Below are 20939 nucleotides of genomic sequence, written 5' to 3'. Positions count from 1 at the left end.
CCTACGCAGAGGCTGGAAGCTGGAGGGTGAAAAATGGGTCTACCAGAAATTTGGGATGGCCAGAAATGGGTCCGTTTCCAGCCTCCAGAGTTCTCCAGAGCCTGGGGAGGTCGTCTTTGCCCTCCCAGAAGCTCAAGGAAAGCCTCTGGAAAATGGGGAGGGCAAAAATGCCCTTCCCTGTGGTGTGGTAGGCCAACTAGGCCACGCCCACCCAGCACCCATGAGAGAACCGCTTACTAAAATTTTTGAAGCCCATCCCTGAATGAGAGGTTGTATTTGCTTTCTGCAAAACAATAATCATTTTCCAAATATTTCCTGGTGATCCTGTTGATACTATGAGAATTTGAGAAATTGTGGCTTTCCAGAGCTCAGATATTCCTTGTTGAATTTTTAAAATCAGTTTCATCTTCTGACTCAGGCAAAATAAATGCTTAACTGTGAGATGGCATGAGTCACTTTAAATAAACAATCTAATAAGTAACTGGTGGGCATAAAATTTGGTCTTGTAGGCCATTTATTGATTTTGAAATATTTAATCTTGTATAATATTATTGACACATAAGTATTATTTTCTAAAGACAAGGCATTGATCTTTTGGGAAAGTACAAATTGATAACTGATTAACCATTGTCATGAAAGCCTTTTTTGCCAGATGCAAAGATTAGAACTGTTTTAAGTTATCACTTTTTCCAATGCTTTTCAGTGGTTTCTACTTGAAACAATTCCAGATTATTCTGGGGTTAATTCACAAGGCTTTCATACTTTCCATAGCTGTAACATAAGCCATGTGTTATGATTAAAACAAACAACACAAATTTGCTTTTAAGGTATTGTTGGTTTTAGAATTGTTTCTAGATATGCCAATCTGGACAATAGAATTGTCAGCCAATTCAGTTTGTAATTGTTGTCCCACCCTTTTCACAGACCAAATTTGTCTTTCCAAATAATATGAACTGTAACTTGACATGAGTTCAAACTAATATTTAGATCATGTATTATCAGGTGGTTATTTTTAAGAATGCTATAGATCCTTCTCAGTTTATTTCATGATTTCTTTAAAACAGTAACAGTATTGATATCATACGGGTATCTAATTATGAGCTACAATTTTAGATCATATCTCAGGTTATATAGAACTGGAGTCTTCAGCATAGTATTTCAGTATTTCATAGTACTGATACACAGATACCTTTTTTAGTATCTAGCAGTGTTGTCCCCTCCACATCTGGAATAATTAGCTTACTCTACTGGCTGCAACATTTGTAAATGATGGCAATGATAGCAAATACATCTGGAAGGCATCAGATTGCAACAGATACTTTGCTTAGTAACAAGCATAGCAGTCATTCCAAGCACATTATGATTTTAAAGGCATTTTGTATACATTTTTGAATGTTATTTCTCCAGTGAGTTGTGTTAAAGTAAAAAAGAGAAAAGGTGTGTTTTTATTTCATTGAAGGATGTTTTATGTAATTTCTAATGTCTTACAACTTTTCCTGCTGACTATCTCCTGCTTCACTATATTCATTCAGAGAGATGATACAAAGATACAAATAAGATCAAGGATAATACACAAAAAGCTAGGATTGTATTTACTAGGCAAGGAAAAGTCATCAACATACCAAGCTATTTTGGATTGGTTTTCTTCAGTATTTAAGCTAAACACAAATCATGTGTGGCCCTGACTACTCGGTGATTGTCTAGATGTTATGATACGAGTCATTTATAATGAATTGAGCACTAGAGGTATACCTCAAGATTGTAAATTCATATATATTAAACTAGAGTTGCTCTCTTTATGTATAGGCATGAGCCATTTTTCCAACTTGAATTTCTTCAAACAATTTTCTATATTAGGTTCAGATAAAAACAAATGTACATTTTAAGCCTTTTTATCCTAATACAAATATTTGTATGTGTATTTTCTTTTATCACATATTTTTGCAAGCATTTTTCCTATAATATACATTATGTATGTATATTAATGTATTTTCAGTTGATGCCTAGGTTCATAAAATGTTACTCAAACAAGTTTCAACTACTGTAAATAAAAGCTGAACAAATTTCTCATCCAATCTTATATCTTCATATATGTATCATTTTAAAGATTACAGCAATTTTGCCTTTTAAATTTTATAGAATTTTTGTATTTAATTTTATGTTGTTTTATGGCAGTGTGCTTTTGTTTCTATAGCTTTCCAAAATAAATATCACTACAAAAAATTAAACTATGGAGATCAGAAAAATGTATTATATCCAGAATTCCAATTCTCTTAATAGAATATTAGGGCAAAATAGCTTTATTAATTTCACTTTCCAACCTAGTGTATCTGAGATATGGTGAAACCTAATTCCAGTGATCTCTCCCTGTTTCTTTAATACTTGCAGTAAAGAACAAATTATATATATTTGGGCATACCAGGTTCTTTGACATAGCACTTACTTATTTCCTTGACTCAGCTGATAAGGGAGGAGAGCTTGTGGCTTAGAGGCTAATACAACTGCCTAACATGTAAAAACAACCCAGGTTCAAATCCCAGTAAAGGTATGGCTGATTGATGAGAGCTAAACAGCTTGCAATAGATCTATACTAGTCTCCCTTTATTTATTTATCAGCACAAAAGCAAAACAAAAATGGTTTCCTGCCTGGAAGGCTCTTAGGGTAGAGCTGAAAGGCAAAAGGGAAAGCAGTAGGCTCCCTCCCACATTTGGGCATATCAGGTGCTTTGACATAACACACACACACGCACACACCCTTCAGCACTGCTAACATTTGTGCAGATCTCTAGTTTGTTGTTTTTCGAATGGCAACTTTATAGTTCATGAATGAATTTTTAGAGTTCTGTACAGGTGTTTGAAATAAGCAGTAATCTTGCTGTCTGAAGGCCATTCATTTTTTCTACAGAACACATTCTGGATTGAATTTTCACCTCCATGTTGGTGTTCTTTGGTTACAGGCACTACGTGTGCTGAGCTGTGATTATAAGATGGAAAATGAAACTAGAACAGTGATTTGTGATCTTGGAAATCCCATGGCAGCTGGAACAAATGTAAGACAACATAAAAATATTATTAATTATAGCAAGTTAAATTGTTTATAGAATTAATGGAAAACCATCAACATTAGGAGAACTTATGTTAGTAAATGATAGCTTTTAAAAAATGTGAAGTTGTAGTTGAACATTTTACTGTATATATAAAAAGATAATACTGGCCTTATTTGTGACTCCAGATACATTCTAGCCATGGTGATTGATGATTAATTATTTGCATCAAGTTGTTGTCACATCTTAGTGACCACATACGATTAATTAAATTTGAGGAATTAAGCATGTACATTCCATAGGTTTTATTGAAATTTAGGCTGCGATATGATGTATAGTCGCCTGGATCCCTGAATTCAATAGATGTGGTTTCTCCAGATTTAGATTTAGATTGTCAGGCTCCAACCCTGTCATATACATGAAAGAATCACTGAACATATTCCTGCATGGACACAAACTAGTTTGTACTGTTAACAATTTTTCAAAGTACTTGTAGTTATATCTATATCAGATAGATCCGAGTGAGTAGAATCATATAAAAAAGCACAAACACCATGATGATTTCCCAATTTACTGATTTCATTTGTTTTGTATTTTTATTATGAGGGTACATCACAGTTGGATCTGATTATGGCTTTGTTTACTGCAGTCTCATAACCATTTGCCATGTAGCCTAAAACATTTTATTATACATAACTTTCAGGGTTTCCAGATGTTACCCCTTAAAGAATTCATTACTGAAAACATATATATATAAATAATTCTAATGTTCATAGACACAATTGAGTAAGAATCAAGTACATCCTTTTAACTTACTAAACATACTAAACTTTAAAACATACTATTGCTACATAGATAATCACATTTCATTTTACAAGTAATCCTGGGTCTTACAACAGCAATTAGGACCAGAATTGCCATAGCTAAGCGATGCAGTTATAAATTGTTACTTATTGATGATAGCTCCAGTAGTCCCAGTTGCCAGCATTAAGCAAGGACCATATAGATCATTAAGTGAGAACCTCACATGACCATGACTTCCTACTTTCTGTCTACTTTCCCCATTGACTTTATTTGTGCGAAGTGGCAGAGAAAAATAGAACTGATGATATTGTGACTGTGTGAATGCTGTACCAGCTGGAACTCTGGGGACTGGACATAAGTACCACACATTTAACCCCTGCCTAACTTTAATCAGTAACTGAAGGAATGGACATACTAGAGGACTATCTGTTAAAGAAATTGTGAAGTTACATTGCACAAAAGCATTCTTAGACCAACCTTCCTTTTCTTCCAAAAATCTTTTCTACTATTTTAAACAGATGAAATCTGTTGACCTCTGTGGAGTTTTATTGTTGGCATATGTGAACCTCATTTGCCCATTATTGCTAGCAGTGTCAAGGAACCTTCATTAAAACCCATTGCCACCCAGAGGCACCATCTGTTGCTCATTAACACATACATCAATTTTATGTTTAAGTAAAGCATTACAATAAGGCTAATGTAAAGAGGCTTTCATAGATCACTAGAATGGTGGAACATATCTGCTCCAGTAGAACTTGGGGAACTCAGAAAAATTTACATTCGGCTGCCAGAAATAGATACTATAAATATTTTATTAAGTCTGAAAGAATTGGGCAATGGAATATTGTGTGTGGGGTGTGTGTGTATATTTGTGTGTTATGCTGCATTTATCTAGTCAAATGAAGCTATCAGATAGCAAACCCTCTTTGAAGATAACAATAAAATGTAAAAAAATAATACAATATTCATTTCTTTTAGAATCTAAGATATCCAGCTTCTTTTAGGACTTTTATAGACCATCAAATTGTCATTGAAATATTCTGAGGAATACCACCCAGCCAGGAAATTAGTGCCTATAGATTCCCTGGTACATATCTATTTTAGGTATCCATAGGAGCCGAATGAATGAATAAATGAATGAATGAATTTTTTTTAATAGCTAGCAATCTCACAAAATCATCAAACTTTACAAAATGTTGATGTTCCTACCTGAGGTAGGAACAATCTTGGGAGTAATAATCTTAAAATCCCACCAGCTTTCAAGCAAACATGACTATAATCTTGCACATTTCAGTAATCATTACAAACACACATATATTTCTGATTGTATACAGTACATTGGACCTTAAGATCAATACCCTAATAAAAAGAGAATAGATAGACAAGATATGAATTATTTTACTGCTTTGGGAAGGATGGAAGTAAAAACTCTAGTTTCTTTAAAATGAATAAATAGTGTATGTAAGACAGAAGTGGGTAGTACTATACATATATATAATACAATACAATAACAGAGTTGGAAGGGACCTTGGAGGTCTTCCACCACCTGTAAAATTAATTGCCACCTTTTTATAAATTGTTTGCTGAAATGCCTGCTGCAAAGATACTCACAATACTTCACTCAAGGCAACTTCTTAAACATATAATATTCATTTATAAACATAGTTTCGTCAAATGTTCAAAGTTTTAACACATAATTTCACTTTGTAGTTTTCTGCCGGCATCAAATTTACTGTTCAGCATTTTGAAAATCCTGAATTGAGCATTGAATTCAAGCTCCAAGTGCGAAGGTAAGAATACACATGTAATGAAAGAATTTTTTTTGTTGTGGACTTTGACCAGCCTTACAAATACATTGCTAGAGCAAACATATTACCCAGAAATTATCATAAAACAAAAAGTTTTGCAGAGTTGTCTGGTTTAATAAATATATTTGGTCCTTAAGAATAATTAACATTATATTTATTTATATGACTCCAAAATTTTGAAATAACTGGGGAGAACAAAGTACATTTCTGGATACCCTATACTGAACACCAAAAGAAAAATAGGTAAAATTTCTACTTCCCTTGAACCACAAGAGCAAAATCTGTGATGATAATGACTCTCCTGAAATCTACCCATCAATAATGCCAAAGGAAGCAGATTAAAATATGTATATATGTATATTTAACTAATCCATCTTATTACACCTCGGTATCCTGGAAACCCTATTAGTCTGTAGGTCATCTCCCTCTACCTCAACAATATGGTAAATAGAGAATGTTATGGATATTCAGTCCAAGACATTTGAAGAGAATGATGGTATCTGTTCTTAATCTATACCAGAATTCCTTAAAACTTTGTCTGAGGAGCTTTTTTGGGAGGGTACCACAACATACTTTCAGGTTTCAAAAAAAATAACAATTATTTGCAAGATATTAAAAATGTTTGCCAATATTTAAAATAAAATAACTCTCTTCATTTTTTAAATTTGTTAAAAATATAGTTTTTCATGGAATGAAATTATAGTACAGTGGAACCTCGGGTCACAAACGCTTATAGTACAGTGGAACCTTGGGTCACAAACCTTGGGACCAAATCGGGTGCAGACCATAAAATCCGCTAAATGTTTCACTCTGTTCACGAACACATCCTCGGGTGGCTATCAATCACAGCAGCAGCAATTTCCCCTTCCGCACCTTTTTTTATGTGTGCATGCACAGTCAGTCATGACCAAATTGGGTGCCAACCGAAGGCCTGGAACAGATTATAGTCATGACTGGATGTTCCACTGTATATTAATATCTAATAGATATAATATTGTTATTTTGTATGATTTAGTACATGAATATTTTACAAATGTATCAGTTTTAATTTTTAATACAGAACATAGCAGTATGTATAATTCACACAAACATAAAGTCTTTTGGAATTCTCTATAATTTCTCAAAATGGAGAGGGATTCTACAAATTTAAGAAATGCTGTACTATACTGTACTGTATGTTAATATACTGATGCCTAATTTGTCTATTTTACTTTGACCAAGGACATATTTAGAAAGTCTATCCATCTAGAGAGTGTCTAGTGGAAAAAGTACAGTATTCCTTGATTATTATAGATTTAAGTTAAAATGCTTGGGCCCCACATATTTGAAACATAATTAAAATTTACCCTAATTTTTTTTTAGTTCCAACAAAGTTAATCCCAACAGTAATTTGGTTGAACTTAAGATTGACATCAGTGCAATAGCTCATGTACAGATCAGAGGGTAAGTACATTTATTTTGAGTCAAATATAAAATAGTCATAATTATTTAATTTATTGTTACTGTGTATTACAGTACTTAAACTTTTGTAATAATTGACTACGATAAGTCTTAAAATATACTTCTTTTCAGAAAGTCTGTTGATTGCCTAAAATACCAAAACAATTCTTACACATCTGTTGTTGCTGTAGGCATGGCCAGATTGCATATTTGCCAACTGGTACATTGTCTTAATAGTAAGCTGGCAGCCATGTGAGGGTGAATTCATGCCAACAGGACTTTTAAGTGGTCACGTAATATGATAAAATGATCACTATCAATTTGACAGCTAATTCAGGTGTGTGTGTGTGTGTGTGTGTGTGTGTGTGTGTATAAAACTATGATATCCTATGCCATTCTGTTCATTCTTATTCATAAGTCAGTCTTTTGTCACAACAAATTAGATTTAAAATAGCCAAAGTTCCTTTAGGCTATTTTAGAAGTTCAGTTAATGTAGCAGGATTGCCTTAGGGCATGATATTCACAATGCTTTTTATTTTTTTTCTTCAAGTGCACAACACAGCAAACTCATCTTCAAGAACATATGGCCAAGGTTCAACTTGGGACACAAAAATATTCTTAACTGTATTATAAAATAATTTCAATGTGTGACTATTCTGACATGTAAATTAAATATTTAAATCTAATCATCTGATCCTTAGAATAATACTGCTGATGGAATAAAAAATGACACATATTTGTAATAATCTATAGGTGAACACAGTTGACAATAGCTGTGTATTTCCTAAAAGAATATCCTGCCAGTACAGATTATGCTCATATCATATATCATAAAGACATTTTTTAATTTCCTGAGGAATACTGAAAGGAAGTTTCAGGAGTATTTATACATATCTAATTAAGAAAGCATCTCTTCCTGAAACCTGTTGGTTTTGTTGTTGTTTTTAATCTATTACAAAGTAAGTTCTTTTAAAAATCAAGAACTGATGATTGGCATCTACTTAAGTGACTATTATTTTTTAGTAGTCTAGTATTTGAATTGGCATTAAATGTTAAGCTGTACACAAGTAGTTGTGTTTAGTACTATATGAATGCATATGTATATGATGTTGAAATAGTCTTTTGGGAATCTGCAACTAGTGTCAGAAGTGTCCACAAGGAGGTCAAAAATTCAAAATGATGATTATAACTAAGCAATCGAAGCCCTGTCTATTTTTTGAATATTCTGCATGAATCCATATAAAACATTATTGAGGTTTCAATCTCCATTTGCAGACATGCTTGTCTGTTAATACTATAGCACACCTAAAGATTTGTAACTTTTTTTCTTTAAAAAAACTACCTGAGCTTTATCTTTAAGGAAGTACTTATGGATGATTTATATAAATGAATCAATAGAGGATGAGCTATCATTTACTATTCTGCTTCTGCATTCATTTCTTCTTTTGTTAAACAAACAAGCGATCTAATGTGATTTTATTTATGAACTGTTTCAGAGTCTCTCACCCTCCACAAATTGTTTTGCCAATTCATAACTGGAAACCAAAAGATGAACCTACCAAAGAAGATGAGATTGGACCTTTAGTGGAACATATATATGAGGTAAAAACAAACAAACAAATAACTATAAAAACAGATTACTAATAAGAAACTGCATATTTTTATACATAATACACAAGAGGAAGTTTATTGACAATTGAGAAAGTATTCTTGCCATGCTTAATTTACTTCTTCTGTTCTGCTGACCCTGTTGTGATGACCAAAGACTTTTGGAAGACCACAGAATCTCCACTATAGTCCACCACAAATATCTAGATATGCTGATTGCAGAATCTTGCTTTATGCCTGAGGCAATTAGGAATTCTATTTATTCTTCAACATCTAGAAATATACCATCATAATACAGTTGGGTGGAGCTTTACTGTCTCTTCAGTTTCCCAACTGAATATGGCCATGTTTGGGGAAGAAGCATAGTGAGAAATAAAGAAGACCCATCCATGGCTATATTCAGTTGGCATGCATGAATGTAGCAAGACCTTCACTGGGTCTATGACACCATGGCTGATTTATGTATATCTAAGTATATCTATTATTTTAAATTACAGAACTAAGCTAGAAAAGCAAAGCTGTAACTATCTATTTCATCCCCCCTCTCTATCCCTCCCTCCCTCCCACTCTCCCCATCTCTCTCTTTCCCTCTCTTTTTCTTTCCCTCTCTCCCTCCTTCCCTCCCTCCCTTTCTCTCTCTTCTAACTATTTTGCTCTGAAACAGGTACTCCAACAATCTTTCTGAACCATTACACACACACACACACACACACACACTCTTCATTCCTTAATCTTTCATCATATATCCTTAATTAGACAAAGATAGTAAATCTCAACAATCATCCCTTCAATATAATTAAGATGCTGGGACATGAAGAAAAGTGATTTTTCCTAACATTTAATTCATATCTTTATCCCAGAAACTAGGCATATTAGATAAATCAAGCAATCTACACAAATCAAACTAAATTACAATAAAGTACAAATTAAAAACCAATTAGAAACCACATCATGAACATTCATAAATGTTAATATATATTATTATCGTTCAATTTCAAAGGTTACTCAAACGAACACTATGAAGGGAGTGAAATATAATGAATACATAATCTCCTTGGAATTTGATGGATAACTAAATTTGAGAGTGAAACAGGATGTTTCACATATGGTTTTATTTACAAATCAGTAGGCAGGACAGGATGGGCAATCTCCGAGGGGACTATGGATAACAAAATATAAGCAAAATTATAAATCGACATCTTACAAGGCAAGCACTGTTTATGTCGGATATTGGGCTTACGGAATGTTATTGATAATTGGAATTAAGTTTAATATGCTATCATTAACTTAGCACATTCATGTACTAAAAGCATACCTATCATATTTTTAGGCTGCGCTCCTAAAGTTCTTTATTATAGTATTATAATATGTCAGTACTATTTTGAGTAAACTGAAAATATTATAGCCTTAATAGTAAGATATGAAGTGGGGAAAAGAAAGCTGCAGTGTTGAGAACATTTGGAAAAGTATTAAGCTGACATATTAAAATACTTGTTTTACTGTCGACCAGAATGATAACATAGTTGCTTTGTCTTTGAAGAGACAATTTTAGTTGTAATGTTTGGAAGTGGTAATGTGCTTCCAATTATCCCTTGCTCCTAATTCTCAGAATACTGTGAATTATTACTACAAGCTAGTAATAATCAACTACAAGTAGTGCTTACTTATAAACTGCTCATTCAGAGACCATTCAAAGTTATAACAGCACTGAAAAAAGAGGTTTAAGATCAGTACTCAAATCTGCAATCTTTGCATCTTTCATACAGCCACATTTATTTTTTAGAGAATTTATATGGCCGCCCACTCATTTTTAGTGACTCTAAGCAAAAAAAAAAACAACCATTATAAAAAGAGTAAAAGTAATATTGCCAGGAGACAAAAAGCAATAAAACAAGCTATTTGATAGGCACCATTCCACTCTGGGTTTCCCAGGCCTACTGGAAAAATTATAGCTTCAAGTCTTTGCAAAACACTTGAGGCATTTACAACATTTACAAATATGATGTTTCAGAGGGAGAAATCTACTACAGAGAAGGTCATTCTCCTGGATCACCCCAGATGTATGTATCTACTTAGGAAAAAGGACTCACAACATCCCCTGCCTCCCCAATCTGGGGTGGATGAATGTAATAGGGAAGAGACAATCTTTTGGATAACCTTGTGGCAAGCTACAATATATAGGGCTTTAAAGGTGATCAGCACTGATTTGCACACAGAAGCAAACTGGAAGCCAATGCAGCTCCTGCAGGAGAAGTGATATATGTGCACATCTGGGTCTGTACAAAACCACACATGCCACTGCATTTTGAATCAGCATCTGGATGCTTTTCAAGGGCAGTCCCATGTAGACCTAATTAGGTCTTCAGTTTACACCATGATGGGGAATTTTTCATAGGTTTGGCTCAAGAGATTGATGGGATTGCTGTAGTGTGGTAGGGATAATGTTTAAAAAATGCATAATAATATGAATAAAAAATTGCTAATTATTATTATTATTATTATTTATTCACATAGTTGCACAACATTGGGCCAAGTGCCATCAATGATACAGTCCTGTATGTGGAATGGCCAGTATTGAGCAAAACAGAATTTCTTCTTTACATCCTTCACATTCAGACACATGGACCTCTGAAGTGTCAAACAAGTTCTGCAATTAACAGTTTGGACGTAAAGGTAAGAGAATCTTGATTTTCCTGTTCACCGAAAGTTTGCTTTTTTAGGCTTTTAGAAATTTGATATTATAGTACATTAATTCTATAATTCTACAAAAGTACTTAAAGCTCATTTAAAGCTCATTTCTGTTTTCTGTAGTTTACTGTCCCAGAAGACACTCCAGAGCTTGCTGCTTTTTTACGCAATTCCTCCATCTCTCACTCTGTTGGACGTAGGGAAGCCAAATTGGTGGAGTATCAAAAAAACTCTGCAAAAATTCTGGTGAGATAATTAGATATTTCTGTGCTATATATTCAGGGACCCTCGTTTTACATGATCATGGAAGAACTTTTTATAACTTGTCTTTGTGGAGAAGAAATATTCACAACACTCCCATTCTCCTTAACTCTCTTTAGTTTATTGTGTTCAGGCATATAACACCATCACTTAAGGAACCATTTATAGTTAACTAATAGGCAACAAGATGTGTAACTCTTAGATCACTCTACAAATATAAAATTAGCTGTATCAAGACTGGTCACAATAAGATATCTTTTATTCATCTCCATATGCAGTTTAATTTTTGAGTCATAATGCTGTCTAAAAATACTTTTTGTTGTGTACAAGAAAATATCCTATCCATAAAATCAGGTGTTTTTCTCTGTTCTTTCTACATATAACATTCTCCATCCAGTTAGAGAAATAAAGAGATAATAGCTGGGGAAAAGAGACAAAAGTATAATCTGTGATTTACTTTTTATTCTATTGATTCTTCTCTATTTTAATTCAAATCTATAATCAGATCTATTTTATAATATATTTCATGCATGTTTAAACTCTGCCATTATTTAGTTTTTTGAAAAAGTCCTGCAAATTTAATAACCAATTAACAGTAATTCTCATTCTTCATTTCTTTTCCTGATTATCGAGACTAAGCAATTCTAAATTCTGGGAAGGCTGTCTATGAAACAATGAAACTCAATCATAGAGTCTATTCATCCATAATGCTTCAAGATGTTGTTAATTTTTTGGTAATAACTAACCTTTAAACTACCAAAACAAATTGAACAAGTGTCTTTCTCAATTGTTAAACTCTGTGTACAACTAAGTTGGGGAAGAAGAACCTGTGATGTTATAGAAAACATAACAATGCAGGTTTTCCAGTAGTTTGATTCAAGTGGATTGGATTTAGACAAGGTAGCATTTCACAATCTAGATTTTTCTCAACTTCTATTTTAAATACAAGCTAGAGGCAAAGGGGAAAACAGGTTATGATTTATCAACTGTGTCACTATTTACATATCTCACCACCAAAAGACCATTCCCCATGTACATTGATAGTGTGGTGCTACCACATTAGCTTGCATGAGGAATGTTCCACATGCATTTACAGCAAACAAATATTACATCAAATCTTACTACTCCATGGTTATAATTTTTGAGAGCTGCTTGTTGTGAGTGACAAGTCTTGCTTTAGCATAGTAAAATTGTTTGGCTCATTTTCTTCCTTTTTTAAAAATTTCTGAACAGCATGTCAAACTATTTTTCAAATTCCCTCTTTCAAAAATAAGTGGCTTACTCTTTGGAAAGGGCATCCTATTCAAAAATGGGAGAAAGTCCAAACGATCCTGGGAGTCTAGAAACGTCCTGGTAATCCTCAACCTAAAACCATTTGGTTAGCAACTGTTCAAAGTTACCAGGGAACTTTAAAAAGTTACTTATGATCAGTTCTCACACAACTATAGCAGCATCCTCATGGTCACAAGAACAAAATTTTAGTGCTGGATTACTGGATGTATTTAAAATGGTTGTGGTATCTGGGGTCCTATGATCACCATTTGGAATTTTTGAACAAGTTATTGGTGGAGGCCAAATTCATTTAATGACACAATTGTACAACTGCAGTGATTTACTTAACAATTGTGGGGGGAAAGTTTATAACAGTGGTAGTCAACCTGGTCCCTACTGCCCACTAGTGGGCGTTCCAGCTTTCATGGTGGGCGGTAGACATTTGCTGTAACTCTGCTTTATAAATTTTATAAAGTAAAGTTACTTCCCTACTTTATAAATCACCATTACTGTGGAACCAGTGGGTGGTCAGAAAATTTTACTACTAACAGAGATAAAAAAAAAAGTGGGCTGTAGGTATAAAAAGGTTGATTACCCTGGTTTATAAGTCTACTGCTATTGCTATTATAAAATGGGATCTGACTCATTTAACTTAGCAATGGAAAAAATGAGTTCAATTGTCAAAAAATACCTGTAAAATGAGGAGGGCTTTTTTTGTGTCCTGGCCTGTACATCTGTTCAATTGATACAAAAATCACAACAAAATAGTCTTCGAATCTTATATGCATCTGTTTTTTGTTTTATTTTTTAAGTGTCTGACTTAGTCTTTAATTATGAAGCTCTTTTTTGATCTAGTACAACTGTGAATAGAAAGACATGTCTTCATTGCTCCTACATTACAGAGAATAAACACTTTGGCTAGATTAAAGAGTAATTAAATAAGAAAAGCTAAACAAATACTTCCTCTAAAATATTGCCTTTCAGTAAGTTCTGTATAATCAGTTTCCTGTTGAGGATGGGAGTTTAACAAAAAAGAAAACACAATCACTCATTCAGTTTTAATGAAGAAACATTTGCTGTGATATTCTATAATTTGGGATTTGACTTTGCATTTACATAATGTCACATCATCTAACATTATTTTTTTAAGACCACATTTGATTTTACAGAAATCCGGTTTATGTAGTTCTGAACTAGGAGACTTGGGGATTTGAACACAGAAGGCTTATAACTTAATATTTGTCATGTTGTGCAATTGGCATCCACTTATATATACACATATATAGAGATTGTTCCTTCTTGTCTATGATGTAACATCATTGAACTAATGATCACTTGTTCTAATTAACACAATGACAACTTACACTACTGATTATTTCTTCTGAAATGCTAGAAGCATGCTTAGCAAATGCCAATGATTTCTTAACTATATTTCACAAAATGCTTGAATTCCCTGAACAGCACTGTGCTTTCAACATATTGTAATAAAAAGTGGATTTTCAGTATTAATTACATCCAAAATCAAATGGCAAAAAGAACTGAATATTAAGCTGACTGATTCAACAAACCATATTTTAAACATTGGCATGATGGCATGATATGCAAGCTCATACATCCTATTAATAATGTTTTAGATTTTTTTAAAATTGACAATTTTCCAAATAGACAGTCTTTTTCTTAAGGAGGTCTAAATTAGTGTTATTTTTCTCTTTTAAAACTTAGCATTTCTTGTCTTTTACTAATTTTAAAAAATAAAAGCATTCTAGATTCTCCTGATGGAATTTGACTCTGTCAATATCTTCAATAAATAATTAATATATCTTTTTACTCTGTATACAGAACTGCACAAATGTGGAATGTTTAATGATCACCTGTTCAGTGGGGCTCTTGGAAAAAGGGAAAAGTGCTGCATTGAAAATCCGATCTCGTTTATGGGCTTCAACATTTCTGCAGGTAAAGAAATAAATAAGAATAGCACTTAGACTTATATACTGCTTCACAGTGTTTTACAGCCCTCTCTAAGCAGTTTACAGAGTCAGCATATTGTCTCCAACAGTCTGGGTCTTCATTTTACTGACTGCAAAGGATGGAAGGCTGAGTCAACCTTGAGCCTAACTGCAAGCTATCCTGTGCATAGAATAACTCTGTAAATACAAAAGTATTGTAAGCATAAGTGCTTTTTGCTTCTCAGAGATACAGGCAGTCCCATTTTACTAAAGTTCATGCATCAATTAGGAACCATTTTTATTTCTAAATAATCAAGCATAAATTTCATTAAATAGGAAATAAATGTTTTACTTTTTCTAATGTTTGCAATGTACCATTTTTAAATGTGTATTAAAATATACAATGTATGAACCTGTTTTGAAAATAAGGAAGAGCGAGATCTGATTTCCCAGATCTTCAGCTTTCACTTCCGCTTAGTGACTAGACCATATTAGCTCGCAAGAAAATGCAATAACTGCACCATTTCATCAATCAATTTATATGTTTTTTCTGGAAAGTATGTAAATCTTGCCATATGTTAGTCCCAAATTGCTCTAAGTTGATAAGGTGATTTCAGGATCACATAAATGAATGTGTGAATCTATTATATTATTCTAGAGCATTGACTTAAGCAATCTTTCTTTCCAAACTACCCACAGATCACACTTCAAAATATTTTAAATGCCTGGAAGGAAAAAAAAATAGGAAACTTGTCTTACTAAGAATTCCATTCTGTAACTCAATGTGATATATTACAAAACAATGGAACAGTGATTGCTTTCAGATATGAAAGTATAATCTTGATTTAATCCATTATAATTAATTTTAAGAATAAAGAATGCATTTTCCATTTCAATTAATTTTATGTTTATGTTGATTTTGTAATTTATTCAATGATAGGCTAACTTTTCACAATATTAAAATAACACTTGCTGATTGTTCAATCTTGCAACTAATTGTAATCTGTCATGTTAAAGCCTAACATTTTATCACAAACTGGAGCTATATGAAGTGAGATGATTAAACAAGCTTGAATAAACAACGAGCTTAAGGTCTCCCCCAAAGCCAACAAAGATAATGAAGCCTGTTGAATCAAAGCCAAGAAGAATAAGGAAGAATTGGCTGTGTTTCAAACTTGAATGTAAATAGAAACATATGTTAAATTTTGTCACTGATGTAGTTGAATCTTCAAATCATCCGTTGTCTAATCCATACAAATAATAATTAGCCTTATTTCATTATTAATTGTATTTATAGTATGATTTCTATTGATTTTCTATATAAATACAGCCACTGAAAAGGAAATCTGTACAGTATAGCATAGAATAAGCAATGGTGAACCATGATCTCCAAAGTCTCAATATGCCCACAATTCTTCTCTGGGGGCCTGCCAAGCTCTTTACCCACCCACAGTATAGGGGGGGGTGGGGAATGTGCTTGAAGCATGATACCAGTCTTACATTATAACAAAACAATAGATTATATAGAACACCAATTTAAAAAGAGAAAAATGATGGTGTATTTGGAAACAGATTACAGCCTAAAATGTCCAGAGAAGATATAGCCTTAAAAGCCTTAGATGTGACAAATAGACTTTGAAGATAGTCACAGAATTTTACTTTTTGATGTCATAGAAAGGAAGCTTACTAAATGTTTAGCTTATAAATATATTCACTATAATAACTTGATTTAATAATTTTCATTGAAATGAAATATTTTTGTATTGGGTCTCCTTAATGGACATACCCTTCACCAATACCATTCATTGGATGCATGCAATCGTTGGCCTAAAAAATATGTGTTCCACTCACTACCTTAGAGGATTATCCATGATACTGCTGTTCCTGTGTACAAAGTTTCCCTGCACCCACCCCCAACCCCCACCCAGATATAACTAAGCAAGATGCAATGGAGCTTAGTTATATGGAATTAGTGGCAAACTCATCTCACAGATTAGATCATCTGAAAAGAAATCTGAATTCTCCTCAATAGAATTGACCAGTGAAAGTGAATAAAACAATTACTTTCTTTTCTTTCTCCTCCTCAATCTTCTCTCAGAAATCCCACCTGTAGGCCAGATGCCCTTTACTTTGTCTTGCCTTGCTTAGCTTATGTACATTTGGAGTGGGTTATTGATTTCTGCTGTTGTGCTTCATTGAGACCAAAGCAGGAACCATAATCCATCACTAGTCCCACTGAGAACTCATTTAAATTGTTTTAACTACTTAGGTGGGCTGATAGGTGATGTGCTTTCCAAATTACCTCTTTCTGAGTTTGGATAGTATGCAAACAGATTCTGAACGCAGCATGCCTTGAAAGTGCTTAGCTATATGGAATCCAGGTATCCATATGTTTCACATTTGCTGAAAGTGAAACTCATTTTTAGGATGATAATAGATTTGATATGTTTAACATTTGAATCAGTGCTATTACTCCAAAGAATGATAAAAAAATCACTGCAACCAGATTTTTGTGGATCTCTCTAAAACCCTTCACCTTCAGAACATAGATATAACATTATAAAGCTTAATAGAAGAAAGCATTCTTCATTTTTTCTCTTAACAGGTTTAGCCTCTGCCAAAGGTAAAGATAAATAAGGAAGACTGATATGAATGCCTTTAAAATGTCCCCAACCCTACATTTGAATGAGACACTTTGGTCTAGTGGTTAAGGCACCAGTTTAGAAAGCAGAAGACTGTAAGTTCTACTTCCACCTTAGCCATGAAAGCCAGTTGGGTGGTCTTGAGGTGACACTCCCTCTCAGCCCAATTCATCTCACAGGGTTGTTGTTGTGGGGAAAAGGAGGAGGAAGTTATGTTGTATATTTTCACTGCCTTCAGTTATTCATAAAAATAATAAAGGTATGATACAAATAAATAAGTAAACAAACAAACACATTAATTAGGATCCTGAATAGCATAAGAGTCTTATTTTCATGGCATGCTTACATATCTTCATGCAATGATAAATGGTGTCCCTTTAAATATATCTATAAGCTAAAGTGACCAGACGTCCTGCTTTTGGCGGGACAGTCCCGATTTTTCACAATTTGTTCCTCGTCCCGTGGTGTTTTTAAAAAGCCCCGATTTTTGGAAAGAATGCACGACAAGCTAGGAAACGGCGGGAGAACAGGAGAACGAAAAATATCTAGGAAATTGTTCAACGGTTAGGAGAGCAACCCCCTGGCGGTCAATCGCAACTCTTTGCGTACAGGACAGTAACTGAGCGGGCTTGTGACAGTGACTAACCGCGAATCTTCCAGCGCCTTTAAGTGGGAGAATCATGTCCGTTTGTCCACTCGGAAATATCAAAGTTACCCGCTGGTTGGATAGCGAGTGGCAATCGCAGCATCAGCTCAAACCCGAGGACCTGGGGTCGACTCAAAGTGATCCACAGCATGCCTTTCTCGTGCCAAATTCCTTGTGCAAGAGGGGTGGGAAGGGGAAGATGCAGAGGAGAGGTCCAAAGGGAGTCCCCCCTCCCTTTTTATCCAATTAAGGCAGAGCAGAAATGGGCTGTGTGCTGACCCTAGAAAAGGGGCGCAGGAGGGGCCGGCAACCGCTCCTGCTGCAGATCTGGCTCCCCTAAGAGGGAGCTCCCTTCGGCTTCTGCTACCTCAACCTCTTCTTTGCTGCATGGCCGTTGAGGGGTGCCCAAGCAGGGACTTGGGCTCTGGTCAAAGCAAACCAGAAGGGTCAAAAAACAGGACATCAGACCGCTGGAGGGAGGTGTTAGAAAAAAAACACCACGAAGGACTTCTCTAGGTAGCTGCTTCTGCAGATAGACTCGGCTCCACCAGAGAGGAGAAAGTGAGGTCTTCTACCCTCCCTTTGCTCGCTTCTCTCCAGCTTTTCGGGACCCAAAGCGGCAACTGCGAAGTGCGCTTCCTTCTCTTCCGCCCCTCATCTTCACCCCCCTCCACATCCCTCCATCCCCCCCACGCCCACCGCCATCGCACCATCTGAGTGTGGGGGGGAGGGAAGCGGGGGCAGCCGAGAGAGAAGCCGAAAGCGCACGGTCGGGGCAGGTCGAGCGAGAAGCACCACTCACCCTTCTTCCTTCGTGCGCGTGGAGAGAAAAAAAGAGAGAGAGTGGGCTGGAAGGCGCAAGAGCTCAGCCCCGCGGGGAGAGAGAGGAAGAGAGAAAGAGAGAATGGTTCGCTTGCCAATGCTGCTCACCGGGACAGAGGGAGCTTGAGGGGCGGATGGAAGGGAGATGTATGCAGCCACGGTCTCCGGCTGGGAATCTCTGGAGATGAGGCGGGCGCCTGCTGCCGCCACTGTGGCTGAAGCAGCCCCGCATTTTTGAAGGTAGTTTGTGTGGATGGGAAAGCAAGGTGTGACAGTACGCAGCCTAAGTCCCCCCCTTTGCCTAGGACGCCTGGGAGTGGGTGGGTGGAGAAGATAATTTAGACCAAATTTTTAATCAAGAACCTGCCTCCCCGGTCAATGGTGTCCCGCTTTACCAATGTTAACATCTGGTCACCTTACTATAAGCACATAAGATTCAGAGATGTTGTGGTGCGATCAAGTCCAGATTCAATCTTCTTCAAACAAACTGAAAATAATTTCTAGGGGAAAAAACAACAACCTTAAATCTATATTGGAAAACTGTCCCAGTATTTAGCACATTAGCTTCTACTAGATCTGCAATATAATTTGAATAATTCACTGTTTCTACTATTCCACCAAAATTAAATATTTAAGCACTAGAAGCTTAAATCTGGCCACACACAAGACAAATATGTCAATTGAATATATAGGAATGAAAAATATAGGGTCTCTATTTCCAAAAGAGATGTTGAGGATTCAGCTGCAGGTTGCTGCTGGTTGAGAATATTGTATGAATAACTTTCTACCACAGATAAATTGCTTTACATATTGAAATGATGTACAATGTTTTCCCAAATCAATTCCTCCCATATTCAATTTATATTAAGTGATAAAAATTGAATTCCTAGAGCTTATGAAGCAATTGTGAAGATTCCAAGGCACAGTTTAAATTTTTAAAAGACATTTGGCATATGATAATCCCCAGGAAATGTACTGCAGTAGGTGACAGGGTCAAAATTGAAAAAGTGGTGTCCACTAGATAAGGAACTGGTTAAATGGAAGAAAAGCAAAAATAACATGATTATTAAAATATCAAAAAGTAGGCCTTCGAGTTGAAAGAAAGTTACAAATAACAGTTGTAACTATTTTTGTTTATATTTTTGATGCCTATCACTGACCAGTGCAAGATCTATTTTATTTTTATTAACATCTTTGGAATAGAGGTGGGAGTACATTGATGGCATTTACAGATAACCCTATCTGGGAGAGACAGTATTATTACTACAGGAAGCCATCAAGAAATTATACAGAGTGAACTAGGTGATCCCATGACCTCAAATAAGGAAAGTGGAATGCAGTGAAAAATACAAACTGTTTTAGTTATATACCAAGGGATTAATGATAAACATGTTTTCCATCTTTGTGCATTCAATAACTGGAAATAATTTTAAAAGATCAAGAAAAGAGATAACATTAAAACATCACATGGGATCATGTATTATAGTGGGGATTGTTATTTTATCTTAAGAACTCATTTTACAGAAGACTTTAATATCATAGGAGGATTCTATGTTTCATGTTAAAATTGAGAATCTTTCTTCCCTCCCCTCTTGTATTATTGTGTTAATAATAGTGGACATTGGCAATAATAAAGTGGAAATCAAAGCTGTTTATAACAGTCCTGACAAAAAGTATTATCTGAATTATTGAGATCATCTAGAGAGATAGGAATTTGAGACCAAACCATGTCTCTTTCTATTGTGCGATTATAAGAATAAAGTGCTGTTCAGATTCCTTTTCATTTGCAGTTATGCAACATTAAGTCTAAACCAAACAGTGTAATATTAATCTAGTTGCTGTTTTGAAAAAGCAGAAAGCTGCTTTAGAAGGAAGGACATTTTTAATCAGAAGACATCAAGGAAGAGATCCTTGATTTTTCTCCACATAATGCTTCTCTTGATCAAATTATTCATTCA

General features: G+C 34.9%; 1 protein-coding gene across 1 annotated transcript in view; it reads left to right on the top strand.

Annotated features, from left to right (window-relative positions):
* ITGA8 (integrin subunit alpha 8) overlaps positions 1-20939 on the top strand; it is a 132909-nt gene that overhangs the window by 84965 nt on the left and 27005 nt on the right. The window contains exons 21-27 of the mRNA XM_032238105.1: positions 2958-3050; positions 5559-5638; positions 7019-7099; positions 8593-8698; positions 11219-11377; positions 11516-11638; positions 14765-14878. Of these exons, the coding sequence (XP_032093996.1) occupies positions 2958-3050; positions 5559-5638; positions 7019-7099; positions 8593-8698; positions 11219-11377; positions 11516-11638; positions 14765-14878 (756 nt within the window). The remainder of the gene's footprint in view (positions 1-2957; positions 3051-5558; positions 5639-7018; positions 7100-8592; positions 8699-11218; positions 11378-11515; positions 11639-14764; positions 14879-20939) is intronic.

Source organism: Thamnophis elegans, chromosome Z (assembly GCF_009769535.1).
Source record: "Thamnophis elegans isolate rThaEle1 chromosome Z, rThaEle1.pri, whole genome shotgun sequence".
NCBI classification, from domain to species: domain Eukaryota; kingdom Metazoa; phylum Chordata; class Lepidosauria; order Squamata; family Colubridae; genus Thamnophis; species Thamnophis elegans.
Note: the sequence above shows the minus strand (reverse complement) of the source record. Positions and strands in the feature narration are given on the sequence as shown.